This window comes from Pyrenophora tritici-repentis, chromosome 5 (genome assembly GCF_003171515.1).
Source record: "Pyrenophora tritici-repentis strain M4 chromosome 5, whole genome shotgun sequence".
Classification (NCBI taxonomy): domain Eukaryota; kingdom Fungi; phylum Ascomycota; class Dothideomycetes; order Pleosporales; family Pleosporaceae; genus Pyrenophora; species Pyrenophora tritici-repentis.
Window position 1 is genome coordinate 926,713 of NC_089394.1, and position 17,249 is coordinate 943,961.

Genomic DNA, 17,249 nt, shown 5'->3' on the forward strand with positions numbered 1-17,249 from the left:
TTCGCAACAACAACAACGACGGCTGTTTCCATGCAATACACAGGGCATGCGCTTTCCCCTGATTACAGCGTGCTTGTACTGCCATCTTCAACATGAGCTTTAATCTCGATGCACTCTTTCAGGAGCCTGAGGACCAGACTCCGGTGTCTGTAATCGACAGTACTCCAAGGAAGGACGGTGCAGAATCCGAATTCGTAGGAGGACTATGGGCTGTCAGTGATATCGACGAGAATGCTAAAGCGAAGGGAGATGAAGAGCTTCGTCTGCGAGTCATGGTTGCAAAGCTGAGCATGCAATGCAGCATGTGGAAGGCGCAGGCTGAAGAACAAGCTAAGATGCTCGCTGATCTGGACCGGAAGACCTCCAAGCGTGGCGCTGCTAACCTTTCTGACGACACCGTCCGCCGTATCAATCGCTTTGAGAGTGAAGTTGCACACCTGCGATCTGAAAACAGCCAGCTCAAGGAGACACTCAAAACGATCGAGTATGAGAACGTCAAACTCGAGAACCAAAACGACGGAAAGGGCAGAAAGCTAAAGGGCGCGAACAAGAAGGTCAAGACCGCCAAGGAAGTTGCTGGAAAAGAGGAAGAAAAGGCAAAGGGTGCTATTGGAGACAAGCAGCGTCATCTTACATCTGAACACAAGATGAAGAAGGAGCGAGATCAGACCCAGGCGGTTCTCCAGGAACAGAAGAAGCTCAACGGAGATCTACTCGCAAAGCTCGAGGTTGAGCAGTCTGGCGTACCCTTCATGCGCGATGTCGCTGCTGATCCCAACAACACCGTCACCGTCATCCCAATCCAGTTTGACATTCGCCGCACCGATGTTCAGCCCATCATGGAAGAGTTGGGTTGGCACCAGATGAATATCACGAAGAAGTTCAAGGAGTGGTACAAGGAGAACATGAAGCCCAAGGTGGAGATGCGTAGGGTTGTTGGTGCCACCTACCCCGAGAACGACAAGAAGAAAGCAAAGATGTATGAGGATATGGTAGAGATGCCGGACGGCTATATCGAGACTGGGGCTGAGCATGACGGTTGGCGCTCGAAGCGCTCTGCGGAAGCGGTCTGTCGCCGTGCAGATGCTCGTCACAACGGCGAGGCTTAGGGACTCGTGAGACTGAGGCTACACAGAGTAATGGGTTGTGCCCGTCTACTTCCATCTGGAAACGGGGATGATGATGATGGTCCACGCTGGGTCATTAATTCCAGAATATAGAGGTTTATTGCCCATGTAGCCATCAGCCTATAGATGATACAGACATATCATACATAGCTTGCAAGATGAGTGATGAAGTGGTTGGGTTATCAGAATACGTGAGGTCTTTTACCATTTCAAAGATGACGAAGAACACTACCTGAAAACGTCAATGAGCTAAACTTTCAGCTCTACTATGGTAACAAACACCTGGCTGGCATCATATGATTGAGGATGAGAGCAGCGTAGACGCGTGCGGAGACAGTGTGGCTATCCTTAGCATCCCCAGCCTCACATGCAACCTGCACAAGCCTGACGCACGACCCGCGACCCACATTGCTCCGCCAAAGTACCGCAACGCTCTCGAGTGACCATGTCCACCATCCTCCCGCTACACTCGTCATATTACTCGACGCGCAACCCACCCTCTTCGCAATCTGCTGTCTCCGCAAATCACGTTTCCTCGTCTTCCTCTATAGCCACAATTCGTCCGCAGTCGAGCGCTCATTCGCAAGCACCAGGGCAGCCTATAGCGATGAGTGGGAACGCAAGCCAAGCGCCGGGCCTGCGATACCCGTCGAACAAAAAGACAATATACGACAGGAATCTGAACCGTAGTAAGAATGCGGAGCTTAGTAGGGCGGCGTTTGCATACCTCTTCATTGAGATGATTGCGTATGCGCAGAAGGGAGCAAAGGATGTGGGGGATCTTGAACAACGGTATGCCATATACCCAAAACTGCAATGCATAGGCGACGGATGCAATTGCGCTTAACCATTGCTTTCTCGTTTTGGAACATGTACTAACAAACATGTAGATTAAATACCCAAGGCTACCCTATCGGCCTGCGCCTCCTAGACCTCCTCCTCTCACGCACAGCCAACCCCCTCGCCTCGATTCGCCCGACCCGTATTCTGCCTCTCCTACAATTCATCGCGCAACAACTGTACCGCTACCTGTTTGGGCGACCAGCCGACGCATTGGAAAAGTCCGGCACAGACCCAGGGCAGTACATGCTCTTTGACAATGAACCCATGGTCAATCAGTACATATCGTTACCCAAGGAGCTATCGAGTCTGAACTGCGCGGCATTCGTGGCGGGCATAATTGAGGGCGTATGCGATGGAGCCGGCTTTCCGACCGAGGGCGTCACAGCGCATAGTGTGGGCGAGGAAGAGGGCAAGGACGGGAAGGGACTGTGGCCAGGGAAGACGGTTTTCCTGATCAAGTTCAAGCCTGAGGTGCTGGAGAGGGAGGAGATACTTGGGAGGGGCGGTGGCTGAGCTTCTGGGACTGGGCAACATGATTTTCTGGGCCAAGCGGCCAAATGACAGTTTACGCAGCGAGGCGTTGCGGACCGGTCTGCATTTGCTTGGGATATTAATGAAGACACGTGCTCTTGAAGTTGCGACTACATATGCTTCCTACGGCATGGAGGCAGCTTTCACGTCATGACTCTAGACCCGTCACAGTGCTAATTATATGCGCACGTGGAAGACATTACATATGTATGGAAAGCGACCATGCAGCAACCCTCGTTATCTCCATCTTGCTATCACCGACTGCCCAAAGCGGGAAGCGTGCGCACGTCATGGTCTCTGAAAGTGCCGATGACAAATGTCGCCGGCGAGAACATGCCGAAGACATTGCTCGGCCTGCTTGGTTTCGCACCTGGTGGTAATCGCGGTAGATAAGATAATTGATCTAGAAGTCTTATTGTAATGCGATTGCTCAGCCACGGATGTGGAAGATTCTACAACATCGCGCCATTGAGGGTTCAGCAACTACAAAACTATAGCTAGCAGCCCCAAACATTCATCATTCAAACAACCCTACGATCAATCAATATCACAAAGTTTACAAATCCTATCGGAAACTGCAAACCACCGCAACACTACACAACTATGCCGACAGAAATCTCCGCACCCCTCCACCTGCGCACCCTCCTAAACGCCCACACCTACCTCATCGCAGACTTCTACGCAACATGGTGTCCGCCCTGCAAGCAAATCGCACCCATCTACAACCAACTATCCACCACGCACGCCACGCCCGGCGCCTTTGCGTTTGTCAAGATCAACGTCGACGAACAGAGGGAGATTGCGGGGCAATATGGGGTCACGGCTATGCCGACATTTATGCTGTTCAAGGAGGGGAAGAAGGTGGACGAGGTTAGGGGTGCGGATGTGAGGGCTTTGAAAGAGATGGTGGAGAGGGCTGCGGGGGAGGTGAGGGCGAGGAAGGAGAAGGTGCAGGAGAAGAAGACGGTTGGTGACGAGGGCAAGGAGAAGAAAACGGCCGTGGAGGAGAGTAAAGAGAAGGGAGAAGCGGAGGAGAAGACGGTCAGTGGGAGTTATGGGATGACCGGGGGAAATAATTGGAAGATGTCGTTGCATTAGGAGGGGATTAAGAGGACGTCATGTATATGCCGAGTATGCATCGTAGCGCGTTGAACCTTGTACAACAGGAGTTCCTTCAATGATACCCTTCTACTACAGCTATGAGTTCAGTAGCAGATGACAATGCTCAGATAACAGAGACGTGACTATTGTCCAATTGCACGTGGGAAACAAGAGCTAGCTTTGATCTGCATCACTGCATCAAGCGCGGAAGCGGAAGTATTGACATGTGAATGTTGCCGGTCAGACGTCATCGTGGATTGTGAATACAACGAGAAACCTCCTTAGTCCTCCTGCCGTTCTGCTGCAAAGCTTTCGATCAGCCACAACGCTGTAACCATGCAGCAGGTTCGCGCGTACGCGATTCGCTGACGAATTGTGGATTTATAACCTTGTGAGACGCGCAACAGGACACCTTTCAAGCTAAGCGATCGCCACTGCAAGACCCTGATAGCTGCATACCTCAGCTCCCGCCTCGGATTCCCCACCGCTCTTCAACATAAGTTCGGAGCCCCAATTCATCTCTGAGCTTCACTTTGAACCTCAAAATGTTGTTCCGCAATTTGATACCCGCGGCCATTGCGCTGCTCCCCGCCCTTGCCGCGGCATCCTCCGTCATCGACCTCGAACCCTCCAACTTCGACAAAGTCGTCCTCAAGTCTGGCAAGCCCGCCCTTGTAGAGTTCTTTGCTCCATGGTGCGGCCACTGCAAGAACCTCGCTCCTGTTTGGGAAGAGCTCGCCACCGTCTTCCAGCACGCTGGAGACAAGGTCACCGTTGCTAAAGTCGATGCGGACAACCACAAGTCATTGGGCAAGCGGTTCGGTGTATCAGGCTTTCCTACCCTCAAGTGGTTCGACGGAAAAAGCGACAAACCAACCGACTACACCGGAGGACGTGATCTCGAGAGCTTGAGCAAATTCATCCAAGAGAAGACAAGCATCAAGCCCAAGGTCAAGGGCAAGCTCCCTAGCCAGGTCGTATACCTCGATGACAAGACCTTCAAGGAGAAGGTTGGAAAGGACCAAAATGTGCTTGTTGCTTTCACCGCTCCGTGGTGCGGACGTATGTCTAATGGGCCCTTCTCTCTTGATAGCCATGGCTAACCTCAACACAGACTGCAAGACCCTCGCCCCCGTCTGGGAAACCCTCGCCAACGACTTCGTCAACGAGCCCAGCGTTCTGATTGCCAAGGTTGATGCTGAAGCTGAGAACGCAAAGGCTCTTGCTACTGAGCAGGGCGTGTCTTCTTACCCCACAATCAAGTACTTCCCCAAGGGATCCACCGAGCCCCTCCCATATGAGGGCGCCCGCGACGAGAAGGCCTTTATCGATTTCCTCAACACAAACGCTGGTACACACCGTGCCGTTGGCGGCAGTCTCGATGCCACAGGTGGCACCATCGAGGCCTTCAACAGCATCATCTCAAAGTTCCAGGGCAAGTGGGCTGATGGTGCTACCGAGGCCAAGACTCTTGCCGGAACTCTGCAGGACAAGTACGCTGAGTACTACGTCAAGGTTTTCAACAAGATTGGCGCCAACTCGGGTTACGCTGCGAAGGAACTCAAGCGCCTTCAGGGTTTGATTGCCAAGGGTAACTTGGCACCCGAGAAGATGGACGATCTCGTCAGCAGGAGCAACATCTTGAGCAAGTTCATCGCAGATGATTCAGAGGAGAAGAACGAGCTGTAAATGTCTGGTATATATTATCAGTTCGAACATAGTCAAGGATAGATAGGCTGTTAACGTGAACATTGTGCTATGAAAAGCTCTGGGAGCAAACAAACGTGGTGCGAGAGCGTCGTGTATGATTACGAGATGAGAAGGGTCGATGAGTAGAAGAGGGTCGTATCAAAAATCAAAACCAACACCCAAAACCAATGCTGCCAGTCCCTTGAAACCACTACAAAATACCCATGACCAGCTTGCGGACAACGCCTGTACCTCACCATGCTTTTCTCTTGGGTTTTTACTTTCCCGAACCAGAACCTTTGGTGCCATCTCCGGCCATGGTCGCTTCCAGATTGTCAAGTCGCCGCGACATGTCATCCACTGCGCATCGTCAGTATTGTCATCATTTACACTGTGTATCTTTACCTACTCTTGGATAAGAGTTCGCTGCTGATGGTGGTGAATTTGGTGTTCAGTTGGTTCAGGAGGTCGTCGACGACCGCTGTGAGCTCACCCGAACCCTCGGCATTGTTGGAAATGACGGACTGCTCTTAGACTTAGTTTGCGCTCATGGTCATGTTGCTATGTACACACCGCTGTGTCGCTTTGCGCGCGGTCTGCAAGTGGTTGGGGTGTCGCCATTCTTGAGGATGTGTGTGGAGTTGAAGGCAAAGTGATTTATAGCAGGCGGACTCAATATTTGGTTGTTGTTTCAAGGCAAGTATCAGGAGTGGCAAGCGACCCAGTATTGCCGGAGCGTAGCGCTTACCTAGGCAGAGAGTGAATGCTAAGACGCCAGGAAGCACGTGGTCTTCGCCGCGGCTGCTTGCCTGTTTGGTAGGCGGTCAAGCTAGCGGCGGCGCTAAAATGTTTCTGCGCCCAGAGTTCGAACTTTACGAATAATTTCTGGGAAGCTTTGACGTCTGGTCTCATACCACAACGCCCGTACTATTAAATCCTCCTACGTCGCACGCGCATATATCCAGCATGGGTAAAAGTAAGCTCAAGGCCGCGCTCGATAACCTCCAGGGGCGAAACATTAAGCTCGAGAAGCAGCGCAAGCACGAGAAGGAAGTGCAGAAGCGCAAAGAAAAGCGCAAGTCTGAGACAGCCCAGAAAGACGGCGATGAGGATGCTGAGGACGGCGGTGTACCTGTACCATTGGACGAGGTAGAGGTCAAGGTCAATGGCAAGGCGAAAAAGTCAAAGAGCGGCAAAAAGGAAGAAGTGAAGTCTGCAAAGTCTGCGCCAGCTGTCAAGGAGGTTGATTGGGAGACGGAAGGCAGTGAGGATGAGGACGAAGACGCCAGCGACGACGATGAAGAGTCAGAGCGACCTGAGTTTGACCTTGCGCACATCGACGATAGCGACAGCGACATCAGCTCAGACGAAGAAGAGATGCAGGCTGAGGAGCAGACTGAGGGGCAGGCCGAGGAAGACGAAGATGAGGATGATGAAGAAGAAGAGGAGGAGGATATTGCGCTCTCAGACCTCGACTCCGTTGCATCAGAAGACAAGGGCGACATTATCCCCCACCAACGCCTCACAATCAACAACACCGCCGCCTTGACTGCCGCCCTGAATCGCATACAACTTCCGTACTCGAAGCTCGCCTTCTCAGAACACCAGTCCGTGACGACCGATGAGCCCGTCGAAATTGCAGACGTCGAAGATGACCTCAACCGTGAGCTCGCTTTCTACAAGCAGTGCCTCTCGTCTGTCAAGGATGCGCGGAAAAAGCTGAAGAAGGAGGGTGTGTCGTTTTCTCGGCCGGCAGACTACTTCGCTGAGATGGTCAAGAGTGATGAGCACATGGGCAAGATCAAGCAGAAGCTCATCGATGCGGCAGCAGGCAAGAAGGCTGCTGCCGAGGCCAGGAAGCAGAGAGATCTGAAGAAATTTGGCAAGCAAGTCCAGGTCGCAAAGCTGCAAGAGCGTGCAAAGGAGAAGAGGGAAACCATCGAGAAAATCAGCACCCTGAAGCGCAGTATGTATCACCCAGAACTGAGCAGAAGATCCACTACTAACAACAATACAGAGCGACAGGGCGCAGATATCACAGCCACAAACGAGGAAGACCTCTTCGACGTTGCCGCCACCGCCGACGACTCCAAATCCGACCGCCGCGGCCGTGGTTCGGATGGCAAAGCATTCAACGCCAAGCGCCAGAAGAAGGACCAGAAGTACGGATTCGGTGGCAAGAAGCGCTTCGGAAAGAGCAACGATGCGCAATCCAGCGCCGACGGACGAGACTTTTCGTCACGGAAGATGAAGGGCAAGCCTACAGGCGGTGCGAGCAAAAGGCCTGGTAAGGCCAGGAGGGCGAAGACGCACTAGGCCATGTAATTATTTGGGCATCCAAATAATGGGCGTGTTGTCACATCATGCATGCGTACGGCGCTATGGCGTTCAGGTAGGGAGGATAAAAGAAGACTATGTATTCCAAAAGGCGCGCCATCTCATTATCATCAAGAGATACCAATGTACACTCCGATGAACTCTTGTTTTTGCTCGCATGCTGCGTTACTTCACGTTCAGTTCTTCAGCCATTCTGTTAGCTTATGAGCGACCCGGGCGGCGACATACCGCTCAAACTGACGATATCGATAGCTCACTGATCCCTGTGTAGCCTTCAGACCTATCTGTGCAGGCCAGCGAGCGGGCTTATCCCGCACCTTGGGTTCCTACGGCCCGGATTGGGCAGGTGAAGGCGTGACGATATCGGCGTGCAAGCGCTCCTAGGTAGGCTCCAGCGCTCTCACCGACCTCTACCCTCTCTGCTGTAGACTTTTCCACACACATTACACTCAAGTCCATCAATTCTCATTCGGCACACGCGCGTTCGAACGGATAACGAATACCGCAATCTACTATGACCGACCAAGTCCTCTTCAATCCGGGACCCTACATCCCGTCCGCCGCCGTCAAACCGTCTACCACCGACCTCCAAAAGCCAACGGACAGGTTCGACGTTCCTCCTGTCGACCCTAATACCATCTGGTACCTCGCCGTAATCAAGCCACACATGGACGCTCACGAGATCATCGGCCCCGTCAGAGCGTTCAAGTACCTCCTCCCGAAGATCCAAGACATGGTCAGCAACTCACCGAGCGCCATCGACAAGCTTGACGAGCTGATGGAGGTTGACGACATGTGGGGTGCGCGTAAGAAGAATCCAGAATTCGAGCTCAGCGGCTTCGAGCGCTTCATCATCGAGGGCCAGCGCGGCATCTACACTGTCTTGAACATCATGCGCGAGATCAACAAGTCCGTGTTTGAACTCCTTCCCGCACCCGTGTACACTGTCATCTCGCTTGGCCCGCTTGAGCAGGGCAAGAGGAGCGGCAAGGAACAGTTTACCAAGCCGAAAGGCTTCGCGCAGACTACAACGCTTCACGGTTCTTGGCCTAACCGCGAGTCTGCTCTCAAGATCGCTAGGGACGTCATGGAGAACCTGCTGGCTGAGGAGCTATATACCAAGAGCGCCGAGGGATGGGAGAAGGGTGACGGCAACAAGGGCGGTTGCATGCTCATGGCTATGAATGGCACGTACATGTGGGAGGTCAAAGTTGTGTACGAGGACCAGGCTGTAAAGCGTGCTATAGAGGACGCCAGCATTCATGACAAGGACAAGGTTTGGAGATAGGCAGTGGGTGGTTGTGACGAAGACAGTGGTGGGTTTCGAGCTGCCATGCCGCGGTCTTGATGGTCTGAAGTATATTAAGCTCAACTTTTGGCGACGGAATCATGGCTCAGGATCATTTCGAAGCGCTCCAGAGTAGGCACAGCTAGTAGAGAAATCGATACCTCATCTGCGACTGTAGAATACGAAAGTCATGCAACTGTGGACTTGCATGCAAGCTTTTTCCGGAATAGTTGACATATATACCCACACCTGTCACGCCCAATGTCCTTATTCTGATCCATGGGATGCTTTCACAATATGCCTCAAGGTAGACAAGATTCATTGCACATGTACCTTGTTTCTTCCGACTTATCCCCTTTTGGGACAATGGAATCCGGTGGCTTTTTGCTGGAGTGAGGCGGGGCTGTGTGGCCTGGCTTACTGAGCAAGCTGCCTAAGCTAACTTGACTCTTCCTTCTGTTTCCTGCATAGTAGGTTTGAATTCTGATGTCCTTCTTCCACATTTCTGCTTTAGCGTGGTGTGGTTTTCCCGTGTGTTCTAGCTTGTTCTTCTTGTTTTGGCATCCTTTTGGGTTGTTATTTAGACTCTTTTCACGGTTGTAGGTTTTGACGTAGTTCAGCGCACATCTACCTAGGTACTTTGGCGCGATCTTCTTGTTCTTCAACCGAAACTACGCCCCTCAGAGCTTTTGAAATTTTATCGTATACTGTTATCGCTTACTCGCTGGCTTTACTTTGTCATCTTTCAAGTCGTGTTGCATCGACCTTTTTCACGAACGCAAGGCTGAGCGATGGCCGCCTCAGCTGGGGCAGCGTCTCCAAACTCAGCATCCTATCGATACGAGCCTCTGAACGCAACTGCGCAACAGATACGCCTACTCCGACTACGTAGTGTTTCAGATTCACCAATACATTCATGCGAAATCTCAATTTTCGATTTGAACGAAGTACCACCTTACGTCGCTCTATCCTACACGTGGGACGATGAATCGGCGCCCAAAGGCCTTGTATCTCTCAAAGGTTGCGCTATAGAGACGGGGCAGACCATATGCGACTTTTTCGATGACGTCCAAGCTAGCGACATTGATGCTCTTGATCTCTGGCTGTGGATCGACCAGCTTTGTATCGATCAAGCCAACGTACTCGAGAAGAACCATCAGATACCGCTTATGTCAACTATCTACTCGAGATGCCAGTATGTGATTGCTTGGCTGGGTACAGACTACAAAGGGATATCTGATTTGGTCAATCGCCGATACTTTACAAGGCTCTGGATTGTACAAGAGGTGTTGCTTGCTCCAAGGGTTCGCATAATGTGCGAAACTACAATATTTGAGAAGAGCGACCTCACAGGCATACTCTACATACGAGGCAGTAGTCCAGCGCTTAAATTGCGCGAAGGTATCCCGGCCGCCGCGATACTGGTTTTAGTGGGCATTAATCATGGGACGGAAGACCGAGGGCTGGGACACTACATGAGTTTCTATTCCTCACAAGAGTGCAAAGATCCACGGGACAAGGTTTACGGACTACTAGGACTGGTTCAAGGTGGTCATGTGCCAACGGTGGATTACTCCAAATCACTGACCGAGGTTTTCGTCGATGCGGTGAAAGCCCTGCACGATGAGTACTGGATGCAATCAACTGGGTGCAGCGATGGTATCGCGGAATTCCTCCTACCCACGAGAAAAAGCGCCCCTGATTACATGATCATAGGCGGCTGTATGCAGGTTGACGGGAATGCTCTTGACTGCGTAGAAGAACATCTCGAGGACCTGAAACGGTTTCCACACGATCATGTGTGGTTCCAATGGCTTTTGGAGGAACTTATATATTATGCCCTGTACGATCAGCGGGTGTGAGGCCCACGATATACAGGAGGCTAACCACTGTTAGAATGGGATCGCGTTGGGGCCTTGCTTACAAGGTAGTATTAGGCTGTTTCGTGCTATACCTTCCTGCACTCCACGGCATTTATTTCCTATAGTATCTAGGCAGCACTCATTGAGTTAGACTCTGATACTAATATCTTTGTTGGGTTGAGAACCACCTAGGCACGGTTGTGACCTAATCAAACTTAGAAGGCTTCAGTCAGCACGTGATACTGGATTCCCGCGATACTTACTTACACGAGGCTAACGTACGTCATGAATAGGTATATCACGCTCGTGACATACATGCACGGAGCTTAAGACGCACCGTATACAAGACTGACATTGCCAGTGACAACACAAACATACCAAGGGTTCTTACGTAAGATGGAAAATTGCAGGGGTCTTATCGATAGCAGATCTTCACCTCTATTTTTCATAAAACATATAAAAATACCTCCATAATATAGAGTAAAATCTCCTCTTTTATACGCCTTTTTTCAATTTTCAATTAGTCTCTTCGTTGTAGAGTTATAGATGATAGAAGATTTTACTCCTGTCTATACCCTGGTCATTTTCCTTCTTGTCTTACAGCCTGCAGCACTTACGTGGAATCGCGCCGCCGAATTAGTTCCGCCTTAGCCTACTTCTTGGTACGTAGGACGCTTGTGCGTAACTTGGTGTATGTGCCCTGAAGTATATCTAGACCTCCAGTACTTGTCCATGGCAGTGGCAAGTCATTTCTTGTAGTCTATTACACTGATTGCAAGTTCTTCTCCGCCTCTGCATTGCCTTGCCCCGGATCATCCTGACGAAATTGGCATCCCACCCACATCGCTGCCTACGCGACAACTGAGCTCTACAACAGCCTTCAAGTTCTAACGATAAAAATGATAGGATTACTCTTTCTCGCCATCTCCCCCCTCTTGAGCACAGTCTCCGCGGTCTGCTGCTTGCCGAATAACCCGCCAGGTGCTCCCAACCTCGACTGTGTCACAGGCTATGCCTGTATGTCGGCGTTCGGCGATGCCCTCAGCCTTGACACCTCGGACCGATGTGAGCTCAGGCCACCGAAGCTTCCACAAGCTTCACGGCAAGCTTCGAGATGTTTCTTGGTATGATACGGCTTCTTTTTACAAGGTATAAATGTTCCTCAACATTCTGTATCTAGACGTTTTCTCTTCAAGTTTGCTATACTCGTCTAACGGGATAGTCAATTGAAATCATCATTGTCCAAGCCCCTCACATTATAGCAAACTTCCGTTGGAAACGTACAGCCATCAGAAGGCCCCTCGTGGCACCCGAAGTTTAGAAGGCTCATCCGAGCATCAGAAGGCCCCTCGTGGCACCCGAAGTTTAGAAGGCTCATCCGAGCATCAGAAGGCCCCTCGCGGCACCCGAAGTTTAGAAGGCTCATCCGAGCACCAGAAGGCCCCTCGCGGCACCCGAAGCCCAGAAGGCTCATCCGAGCATCAGAAGTTATCCAGCCTCTTCCAACACGCAATCCAGCCCAAGATCGATTGACAGCGATGTCTCTACCTGATCAAACGAACAAGCCTCGCCACAGCCTACCGCATCCACCAACTTTCAGCGGAGTTAAGTCACAATGGCGTGGTTGGAAGCTGGAGATGGAAGGCAAGATTGAGGAAGACGCCGAAGCAATTGGGAATGCTAAGTCCCAGATACGCTATGTGTACTCCCGCCTTGAAGGTAGCGCCAGGACGAACATCACTACCTTCTTTGAAATGGAATTGAGGAAAAACCTTCCGAATCCACAAGCCTTGTTAGATCGATTAGACCTCCTTTATGGTGAACGTAACCGTAAGGAGAAGGCTATTCACGCACTCCACACAATTCGACAGCGAGACGACGAACCCTTTACTTCTTTCTACCCACGGTTTGAGAAAGAAATTGCGAACGCGGAGGCGGAATCTTGGAACGAGTCCTCAAAGATCTCCTACCTAAGGAATGCTATACACCCGAAGCTTAGAGCACACTTAATCGGAATCTCGCGTCCTGAGCTCGAGTCCTACGTTGCTTTCGCTACGAAATGCGAAGAAGTTAGTAACCAAATGGAGCTTTTTGGGCAATGGAAGAACGAAACACGTAGTATCAACTCTAGGAGAAGCAACACTGCACAGCAAGCACTCGGAGAAAATATTTTAAGAGAAGAAATGATGGAATGGGAACCCACCACCACCGTGCGAATCAACGCTGCTCAGGGAAGGAGGAACACTAACGGATATCCCTCAAAGCGACCTGAAGACCAGTCCCTGTTGGGGAAGCGAGCCAAATGGGTGGAGAAGTCAGAAATAGAGAAGAGATGGAAAGAAGGAAGATGCTTACGCTGTGGTCGAGACGACTGCAAGGTCGAACGCTGTCCCTTAGCGGCGGCAATCCCGCCGTCGGTGAAAATACAGAAGAACGTTGTTTCTGCTTCCCGAGCAAAGGTTACGACAGCAGCGGTTGAAGACACAGAAGATGAAGAAATCAGTTCCTCTGATCAATAGGAAGACGCGGGAGCCGCAGCAGACTGGAGGCGTTTCGAAAACAAGATGGATCAAACCGGCATCTATGTAAACTTCGGTGTCAACGGACTTCATTTCACGAGAGCGATGTTTGACAACGGTTGCCACAGCTACATGGCTATTTCGGATCGTCTTCAAAGGAAGTTGCAGCTCCCAACCTTGCTAATAAGGCCACGAACACTAGAACAAGTTGCTGGAGTCGACTATAACGCTATTAACCGAGTTTCCTTCTTCGATATCGACATCGACGGGCACAGACAGCGACGAGTTTGGGCCTACATTATTCCTCAGATGCAGCAAGACGTAATACTCGGGCTTCCATGGGCAAGAAGTCAGGAAGTAACAATACGACATTCAGACTACGGAGACTCGCTTCACATCGGCACGACTGACACTTATGTCACACTACGAAAGGACCCAACCTGGACAACAGACAATTCGACAAAAGTAGTCTCAGCTGCCGTCTTTTCAGCCCTAGCACGCCGGAATTATAGGAAGCAAAAGAGAGTTAATATATTTGCTGTTACTATGGCCGATATTGAAAAAGCACTCGATAAGTTGAACAAAAAGAAGAAGCCTACGGATCCGAAGACGAAGTTGCCTGCTTACTACCACGACAAAATAGACATGAGAATCTTCACACCAGAGGTAGTAGGGCAAGGCTATTTACCACCACACCGCCCTGGAGTAGACCACGCAATAGATTTGGAAAAAGATGAATACGGTAGAGAGAAAGAAGTACCCTACGGACCACTGTACAACATGACGAAGGAAGAGCTGTTAGTTTTAAGGAAAACCTTGACCGACCACCTAGCGAAGGGATGGATCCGAGTTAGCAGATCGCCAGCCGGAGCCCCTGTTCTGTTCGTCCGCAAGCCAGGAGGAGGTCTTCGTTTCTGCGTCGATTACCGGAAGCTTAATGAGATCACGAAGAAGGACCGTACACCCCTGCCTCTTATCACAGAGACGCTGCAGATGATGGCTAAAGCCGTTTGGTATACAAAGCTTGACGTGTCTGCCGCTTTCCACAAGATACGGATTAAAGAAGGCGACGAGTGGAAAACAGCGTTTCGAACAAGATTCGGATCATTCGAATGGCAGGTAACACCCTTTGGCTTAACCGGTGCGCCCGCAACGTTCCAACGGTATATCAATGACGTTCTACGGGAATTCTTAGATGAATTCGTATCGGCATACATTGACGACGTAATTATCTTTACCAATGGATCTCTGGACGAACACAGGCAGCAAGTCTTGCGAGTAATGAAGAAGCTTCAGGAAGCAGGCCTACAACTCGACATTGACAAATGCGAGTTCGAGCAAAAGCGAGTTAAGTACCTAGGCTACGTTGTGGACTCTGAAAAAGGCATTTGCGTCGACCCAGAAAAAGTTGAAGCTATCAAGGCATGGGAACCTCCTTCGACAGTTAAAGGCGTACGAGGGTTTGTAGGATTTGCCAACTACTACCGAGAGTTTATCCCCAAATTTTCTAAGATTGCTCAACCGCTTACGAATCTAACGAAGAAAGACGTCCAATTTCGTTGGGGAGAAGCTGAGCAAAGCGCTTTTGAGCGAATGAAGCAATTACTAATTAGCGCACCTGTGCTTACCCCTTTTGATCCTGAACGGGAAACCCGAGTTCAGCCAGACTCCTCAGGCTACTGTATTGGAGGCGAATTATCGCAGTTGACTGATAACGGCCAATGGAAGCCCGTGGCATTTTACTCGAAGAAATGCCTCCCAGCAGAGGCTAACTATCCTATTCACGACAAGGAGCTACTGGCCATCATTCGATGCCTTGAACAATGGCGGAGTATGTTACAGAGCGTACAAAGCTTCACGATCCTCAGCGACCATAAAAACCTCGAATACTTCATGAAGAAGCAACAGCTTACCGAGCGACAAATGCGCTGGGCTCTGGAACTATCACGATACCGCTTCCGCATTATCCACCAAGCCGGAACGAAGGCTGTGGTCCCAGACGCTCTTTCACGAAGAGATCAAGATTTGCCAAAAGGACTTGACGACCCACGATTAAGCGGACGATCTCACCAGATGTTCAGTAACAAAGAAGGGAGCTTGTCATTGAATAGCTTATCGACAATGCTTTGTACACCCTCTATGCATCATGTACGAGTTGGCGCTACATGGGTACTCGGAGGTGACAAGGACCAAGAAGACGATGAAGAACCGATTAGGGATAACCCTCCTGTTTGTCCGTTTACAGAATCGGAACCTAACTTACGGCAACTTTGGAACCGAGCGTTGGAAATAAATAAACGATATTGGTTACTCCGTAATATGGTACGAGAAGGAGCGAGGCAGATTCCACCAAAATGGGGCCTGCCAATTTCTATTTCAGAATGTTCCGTTGACGATGGCGGACGATTGTTGTGGAGAGATCGTATTTGGATCCCTCATTCGGAACCTTTGCGAACGGCTATTATCCAGCAGTGTCATGATTCTGCGCTCACAGGCCACCCAGGTCGCGATCTTCTTAAGGCGATCATCAGCAGGCGATTCACATGGCCAGGCTTGTCTCAAGACATACGTCAATTCCTTCCGAACTGCGACATCTGCGGGAGCAAAGCTGTATGGAGGGAGAAGAGACGAGGACTCCTAAAACCGTTACCAGTTCCAGAGCGACAGTGGGCGGAAATTTCCGTTGACTTCATCACCGACCTGCCGGTTTCGAAGTCCGGCGCGACTAATGTGATGGTCATAACAGACCGACTGTTCAAGAGCTGTATATTCAGAGCGATGAAGCAAATAACCGTCGAGGCGGTAGTAGAAGCAATGATGGAATGCTTAGTCGAACACCATGGACCCCCCGCTATTGTGTCAGACAGAGGCCCACAGTTTGTCTCTCTTATGTGGGGACGAATGTGTTCATTGTTGAAGATCACAAGAAGACTATCAACGGCCTTTCACCCGGAAACTGATGGATCAACCGAACGGATGAATCAGGAGCTTGAAGCCTACCTTCGTTGTTTCGTGTCTTACTACCAAGATGACTGGGAACAGCTACTTCCTGTTGCTATGCTCGCGATTAATGGCCGCACGTCATCAGTTACGGGTATAAGCCCGTTCTTTGCAACACACGGTTACAACATCGAACCTATCGAAGTGGAAGAGAAACTGAGAACAACGGGCCGTACGCCGATTGCTAAGGGAGAAGCCCTTATTGCTAAGCTCCAAGATGCTACGGAGATGGCTCAGACCATGATAGCAGCAGCGCAAGAGAAGTACGAGACGTACGCAAACGAGCATCGACAACCAGCAGAACAATTTCGAGTTGGAGATAAGGTGTGGCTCCGCCTCCAAAACATCGTTACCGACAGACCTTGCAAAAAGTTGGATTGGAAAAACGCGAAATATACGGTTAAGGAGCTAGTAGGCTCGCATGCGGTACGACTGGATACTCCTCCTGGAATACATAATGTCTTCCACGTCATGCTACTTCGGAGAGCTGCGGACAACCCTCTACCATCTCAAATCCTCCATGAACCACAGCCGCCAGCTGTATTAAAAGAAGGAGATTCAGAATGGTACAACGTTGAAGAGGTTTTAGACCATAAAATAGGAAAGGACAAAAAGCTCAAGTTGCTGGTGAAATGGGAAGGCTATACAAAGCCAACTTGGGAACCAGAGGAGGAATTGACAATGACAGAAGCATACGCAACGTATCGAACTCACACAGACGTATCCAAACCTTCTCAGCGTCGTAAGAAACGACGAGGGAGCCCTTAGTGGAGGAGGGGAGTAATTGTCACAGGCTATGCCTGTATGTCGGCGTTCGGCGATGCCCTCAGCCTTGACACCTCGGACCGATGTGAGCTCAGGCCACCGAAGCTTCCACAAGCTTCACGGCAAGCTTCGAGATGTTTCTTGGTATGATACGGCTTCTTTTTACAAGGTATAAATGTTCCTCAAC

The 17,249-nt window shown here is 50.6% G+C and overlaps 11 protein-coding genes across 11 annotated transcripts; 10 read left to right on the plus strand and 1 right to left on the minus strand.

Annotated features, from left to right (window-relative positions):
* Positions 1-92: 92 nt before the first annotated feature.
* On the plus strand, positions 93-1,109 carry PtrM4_103250 (SCP-1 multi-domain protein; the record flags this gene model as incomplete). The annotated part of the gene is made up of 1 exon (XM_001936269.1): positions 93-1,109. One exon carries the CDS (start codon positions 93-95, stop codon positions 1,107-1,109), a length of 1,017 nt encoding a protein of 338 aa, XP_001936304.1.
* Positions 1,110-1,734: 625 nt separating this feature from the next.
* Positions 1,735-2,483, plus strand: PtrM4_103260 (uncharacterized protein; the record flags this gene model as incomplete). Its single annotated transcript, XM_001936268.1, has 2 exons — positions 1,735-1,919; positions 2,018-2,483. 2 exons carry the CDS (start codon positions 1,735-1,737, stop codon positions 2,481-2,483), a joined length of 651 nt encoding a protein of 216 aa, XP_001936303.1.
* Positions 2,484-3,104: 621 nt separating this feature from the next.
* Positions 3,105-3,599, plus strand: PtrM4_103270 (Thioredoxin domain-containing protein; the record flags this gene model as incomplete). The annotated part of the gene is made up of 1 exon (XM_001936267.1): positions 3,105-3,599. One exon carries the CDS (start codon positions 3,105-3,107, stop codon positions 3,597-3,599), a length of 495 nt encoding a protein of 164 aa, XP_001936302.1.
* Positions 3,600-4,147: 548 nt separating this feature from the next.
* PtrM4_103280 (Thioredoxin domain-containing protein) lies at positions 4,148-5,291 on the plus strand (the record flags this gene model as incomplete). The annotated part of the gene is made up of 3 exons (XM_066107504.1): positions 4,148-4,452; positions 4,573-4,664; positions 4,717-5,291. 3 exons carry the CDS (start codon positions 4,148-4,150, stop codon positions 5,289-5,291), a joined length of 972 nt encoding a protein of 323 aa, XP_065961953.1.
* A 277-nt stretch (positions 5,292-5,568) lies between these two features.
* Positions 5,569-5,912, minus strand: PtrM4_103290 (HSBP1 domain containing protein; the record flags this gene model as incomplete). The annotated part of the gene is made up of 3 exons (XM_001936265.1): positions 5,569-5,651; positions 5,701-5,815; positions 5,865-5,912. 3 exons carry the CDS (start codon positions 5,910-5,912, stop codon positions 5,569-5,571), a joined length of 246 nt encoding a protein of 81 aa, XP_001936300.1.
* Positions 5,913-7,061: 1,149 nt separating this feature from the next.
* On the plus strand, positions 7,062-7,607 carry PtrM4_103300 (rRNA processing protein Ebp2; the record flags this gene model as incomplete). The annotated part of the gene is made up of 2 exons (XM_001936264.2): positions 7,062-7,257; positions 7,309-7,607. 2 exons carry the CDS (start codon positions 7,062-7,064, stop codon positions 7,605-7,607), a joined length of 495 nt encoding a protein of 164 aa, XP_001936299.2.
* Positions 7,608-8,142: 535 nt separating this feature from the next.
* On the plus strand, positions 8,143-8,916 carry PtrM4_103310 (uncharacterized protein; the record flags this gene model as incomplete). The annotated part of the gene is made up of 1 exon (XM_001936263.1): positions 8,143-8,916. The coding sequence occupies one exon, from the start codon at positions 8,143-8,145 to the stop codon at positions 8,914-8,916; it is 774 nt and encodes a 257-aa protein (XP_001936298.1).
* A 791-nt stretch (positions 8,917-9,707) lies between these two features.
* On the plus strand, positions 9,708-10,778 carry PtrM4_103320 (HET domain protein; the record flags this gene model as incomplete). Its single annotated transcript, XM_001936262.2, has 1 exon — positions 9,708-10,778. One exon carries the CDS (start codon positions 9,708-9,710, stop codon positions 10,776-10,778), a length of 1,071 nt encoding a protein of 356 aa, XP_001936297.1.
* An 899-nt stretch (positions 10,779-11,677) lies between these two features.
* Positions 11,678-12,008, plus strand: PtrM4_103330 (uncharacterized protein; the record flags this gene model as incomplete). The annotated part of the gene is made up of 2 exons (XM_066107505.1): positions 11,678-11,843; positions 12,001-12,008. The coding sequence occupies 2 exons, from the start codon at positions 11,678-11,680 to the stop codon at positions 12,006-12,008; spliced, it is 174 nt and encodes a 57-aa protein (XP_065961954.1).
* A 407-nt stretch (positions 12,009-12,415) lies between these two features.
* On the plus strand, positions 12,416-13,297 carry PtrM4_103340 (uncharacterized protein; the record flags this gene model as incomplete). The annotated part of the gene is made up of 1 exon (XM_066107506.1): positions 12,416-13,297. The coding sequence occupies one exon, from the start codon at positions 12,416-12,418 to the stop codon at positions 13,295-13,297; it is 882 nt and encodes a 293-aa protein (XP_065961955.1).
* Positions 13,298-13,342: 45 nt separating this feature from the next.
* Positions 13,343-17,065, plus strand: PtrM4_103350 (uncharacterized protein; the record flags this gene model as incomplete). The annotated part of the gene is made up of 1 exon (XM_066107507.1): positions 13,343-17,065. One exon carries the CDS (start codon positions 13,343-13,345, stop codon positions 17,063-17,065), a length of 3,723 nt encoding a protein of 1,240 aa, XP_065961956.1.
* Between the last annotated feature and the right edge of the window lie 184 nt (positions 17,066-17,249).